At 52.7% G+C, this 4,334-nt stretch overlaps 1 protein-coding gene across 1 annotated transcript; it reads left to right on the top strand.

The window, feature by feature from the left end:
* The first annotated feature begins 1,518 nt into the window (after nucleotides 1-1,518).
* LOC124650368 (DIMBOA UDP-glucosyltransferase BX8-like) lies at nucleotides 1,519-3,133 on the top strand. The gene is made up of 2 exons (XM_047189901.1): nucleotides 1,519-2,008; nucleotides 2,126-3,133. Exons 1-2 carry the CDS (start codon nucleotides 1,591-1,593, stop codon nucleotides 3,013-3,015), a joined length of 1,308 nt encoding a protein of 435 aa, XP_047045857.1. The 5' UTR covers nucleotides 1,519-1,590; the 3' UTR covers nucleotides 3,016-3,133.
* Nucleotides 3,134-4,334: the final 1,201 nt, after the last annotated feature.

The raw sequence follows: 4,334 nt of genomic DNA, 5'->3' as shown, positions 1-4,334 counted from the left end.
TCCCAGCAAACACAACATGTAGCATTACATAAAGATGATCTTGATCATGATAGGCAACTCACAAGATCTAAACATGAAGCATAATGAGGAGAAGACAACCATCTAGCTACTGCTATGGATCCGTAGTGTAGAGATGAACTACTCACACATCACTTCGGAGGCGGGCATGGTGATGAAGAGGCCTCCGGTGATGATCTCCCTCTCCGGCAGGGTGCCGGGAAGAGCTTCAGAACCCTCCCGAACTAGGGTCGATGATGGCGGCGGCTACGGAACTTTTCGTGGAGGCTCGGGTGTTTAGGTTTTCCCGAGGATGTGAATTTTGTAGGCGAAAGGGTGAGGTCGGTGGGCGCCCGAGGGGCCCACACCATACCTAGGCGCGACCAGGGGCTGGGTGGCACCTAGGGGTGGTGTGGCCACCTCCTGGCTCTTTTCCGTGTCCCCTTTGGACTCCGCCTTCGTGACAATAAATTAGGAACTTCGGATTTTATTTCGTCCAATTCCAAGAATATTTCCTGTACAACTTTTCTGAAATACAAAAAACAGCAGAAAACAAGAAATGGAACTGTGGCATCTTGTTAATAGGTTAGTTCCAGAAAATGCATAAAAACGCCACGAAGTGTAAACAAAACACATAGAAATTGGTGTAAAACAGGCATGGAGCATAAAAAATTATAGATACGTTTGCGACGTATCACATATCGCCGGCGTGCCTAGTCTCCTAATGCCGACGCATGCCCGAACTCCACTGGTGCCAGGTCCTATCACCGACACATGAGGTAGGGGCGTCGGTGGTATTGCCTTATCGCCAGCGCATATGGCTCGCTGCACCCGCGGTAATGCATATACCACTAGATAACAAGACCGTGCGCCGGCGGTAACCCGATACCACCGGCATGTTCCCATCGGCGAGCGCCCGTTCGTCGGGATAGCCCAAATTTGTGCGCTGGCAATAGGCGTTTCCGCGGCAGTGTGTTATCATAGTCACTCACATGAATGCATGAGGCAAACTTGCTTAGCATTGCCATGGTTGTTTTTACTCCCTCCTTCTCAATCTAGGATGCATATTACTTTTGGTTATAGTTTGACTAACTATATGTAAAAAAATATTAACTCATAATACCAAATGTATAAAATATAAAAACATATTTCGTGATGGTTCTAATAACATTGAGTTAATGTTGTAGATGTTAATACTATTATTTCTGGTATGTTGTAGATGTTAATATTATTTCTTGTATATTTGGTTAATACAGACAAAGTTTGGTGCATTGTGTAACACTATCAATGCTAAGAAACAAAATGCATTGTAGAAGGGGTAACGGAGTTGAGAACGGCACTACGGCTCTGCTCGGCGCTGTCTGCATGTACAGCGAAAGAAAGCGATAGAGAAGTCAGAAGTGACATCTCGACAGCTTGACTTATCACCGGAGATCATCTACGTCTAGAGCAGATGTCGCATTACAACAACCACAGCGACGTCACGAAGGACGAGAGGCATCGATAATCGATTCCATGGCTCCGGAAGAAAACACCGCCGGTGGGGATCGGCGCCGTCGTGTCCTAGTCTTCCCGCTTCCGTACCAAGGCCACATGAGCCCCATGTTCCATCTTGCCGGCCTCCTCCACGCGCGCGGCTTCGCAGTCACCGTCTTCCACACCGACTCCAACGCGCCCAACCCGTCCAGCCACCCTGAGTACGACTTCGTGGCCGTTCCGGACGGCATGCCGGCGGCAAAGCAGGACGTGGTGAAGGTCATTGAGCACGTACTCGCCTTGAACCGCTCCTGCGAGGAGCCGTTCCGGGAACGCCTCGCGGCCCTGCTGGAGGCGCCGGGGGCCAGGGACGACGTCGCGTGCCTGGTTGCCGATTCGCACCTGCTGACGCTGATGGATGTCGCACGGCAGCAGGGCGTGCCGACGCTGGCGCTGCGCACCGGCAGCGCCGCCTCCTTCCTCTGCTTCGCGGCGCACCCGATGCTCTGCGAGAAGGGCTACCTCCCTCCTCAAGGTGCGTCCCGGCATACTCGGATCGCCAATCCACTGTTTCTTGCTTGCTTCGTACCTCGTGCCATGGCAGTATGGCATGAGCTTGACTAGCTGCTTCGCCGTGATCTGTGCGTCGTAGAGTCTCAGCTGGACGCGCCGGTCAAGGAGATGCCGCCGTACCGCGTCAGGGACCTGATGGGCGCCACAAGAAGTGGGCACGAGCACGACATAGCGAGCGAGCTGCTGTCCCGCGCCGTGGAGGCGATGAGGACCTCGTCGGGGCTGATAATCAACACCTTCGACGCCCTCGAGGCTGCCGACCTAGCGGCGGTCCGGCGGGACCTCGCTCCACCAGTGTTCGACATCGGCCCGCTCCACAAGGCATCTCCGGCAGCGAGCGCCGCGTCCAGCAGCCTGCTTCGGCAGGACCACGGCTGCCTGGAGTGGCTGAACTCGCGGGCTCCGGCGTCCGTGCTGTACGTCAGCTTCGGCAGCCTGGCCAGCGTGGGCAGCGCCGACTTCGTGGAGACGGCGTGGGGCATCGCCGGCAGCGGGCAGCCGTTCCTGTGGGTGCTCCGTCCGGACCTGGTGCGCGGAGACACGCGGGCCGCCCTCCCCGACGGCTTCGACGCCGCGACGGTCGGGCGGGGCATGGTCGTGAGCTGGGCGCCGCAGGAGGAGGTCCTGGCGCACGCCGCCGTGGGCGGGTTCTGGACGCACTGCGGGTGGAACTCGACGCTGGAGAGCGTGTGCGCCGGCGTGCCGATGCTGTGCCGACCCAGCTTCGGGGACCAGATGGGCAACGCGAGGCACGTCGAGCACGTCTGGCGGGCCGGGCTCTCGCTGGAAGGCGAGCTGGAGAGGGGCAAGGTCGAGTCGGCCATCAGGAGGCTGATGCAGAGCGAGGACGGAGAGGAGATGAGGAGGCGAGCTCGCGAGCTCAAGGACAGAGCAGCCGAATCCATGGCCCTCGATGGATCTTCAAGCATCAACATCGGCAAGTTGGTCAGTTACATTCTGGGCCTTTAGCTGTGCTGTGCAAGACTGGAAGTGATTGTGTGTGCACCAAATTTGATCTTCTCTGTCCGCATATCTCTTCTCGCGTACAAACTTACAGCTACAGTTTTGTGGTTAATAATCTAAAAGAAAGGGGAGGGCTCATGTTGCAATTGCAGTGAAAGAATGAAAGGCCTTCTACAGAGAAACTTACAGCTACAGCCTTCGGTCTGAGTGCTCTCGATAGAATTAGGATCGTGGATTAAGGTGGCGCTCTGGGCGAAAGCCGGAGCTGCTGGACTTAGAGAAATCATCCCAATCACCTAGGATGTGCACTAATTCCTGTAGTTTTATTCATGGCCCCTCCCCCGTCGGAGGATTGTACTCTTCTATGCAATGAAGAGAATTCTCTAAAAAAACAATTACAGTGCCGTGAGAGATTTGAAATAAATTTGCAATCACAGTCCTATTAGTCCAGCATCTACTCTGAAGTGAGTTGTACCAGTCATCACCTTCTGTATCAAACTACATCTATATGCACCGGTGGTTTTCGTAGGAGGGTCAGTCTCACTAAGAATAACATTGGAAAGCATAATTGACAGAGAAATAAGGCAAGTGTTTTTTGTTTTCATGAAGAGACAATAAACCATCTTTTTTTTACTATCAGTTCGCTAGATCTATATGATCAATCATTCAAATAGTTTTTACCTTGGAGGGGGAGGGGGCAATGGCCCCCGTGGTCCGAACTATGCTCTAACATTGTACACCATTTTTTTTTATATATATGTAAATATGTGCTTATATATGTGGACAACGAGTCATTTTCGTTCTAGGTCTGCCACTTGATGGGTGGATCTACATTCTCTACCGCATAGCGACCCTTTTGTTGGCGCTCATAGGATGGATCGTGGCAACGCTTGGCAGAACCAGCCACGTTTAGAATGCTCGGTTGATGCCTTGGCTGCATCGCAGCACCGTGCACAGGTTACCTTGTTATGATTCAACTAGCGGCGTCTGGACACCACTGGATGATTGTGATTCAGCATCCAACACAATTTTCCTCTCCACCAACATGATCTCCCTGAGTAAGGATGACAATTTTATCCATGGGTACGGGTACCCGCAGGTGCCGTACCTGCATGGGCAGGGTATGGATACACTTTTACCCCCATGGGTATTACCCATACCCTACCCGTTAAGTCATGTGTAGGGCACGGGTGTAGCCTTGTATCCATGGGTATAGCCATACCCTAGCCGTATATTGTCAATTTGTCATGTGACATGTTTACTCGTGTTGACTTGTGAGTTAGAATATGAGATTGTGATTTCTACATTTGTTATGTACTCAACTA

This window comes from Lolium rigidum, chromosome 4 (assembly GCF_022539505.1).
Source record: "Lolium rigidum isolate FL_2022 chromosome 4, APGP_CSIRO_Lrig_0.1, whole genome shotgun sequence".
Lineage (NCBI taxonomy): Eukaryota > Viridiplantae > Streptophyta > Magnoliopsida > Poales > Poaceae > Lolium > Lolium rigidum.
The sequence above is the reverse complement of the archived record's forward strand: the minus strand, read 5'-3'. Positions and strand labels throughout refer to the sequence as shown.

Coding starts and splice junctions, on each gene's coding strand:
- LOC124650368 (XM_047189901.1), top strand. CDS start 1,591: ATGAGCCCCATGTTCCATCTTGCCGGCCTCCTCCACGCGCGCGGCTTC. Junction 2,009..2,125: donor GGGCTACCTCCCTCCTCAAG/GTGCGTCCCGGC, acceptor TGTGCGTCGTAG/AGTCTCAGCTGGACGCGCCG.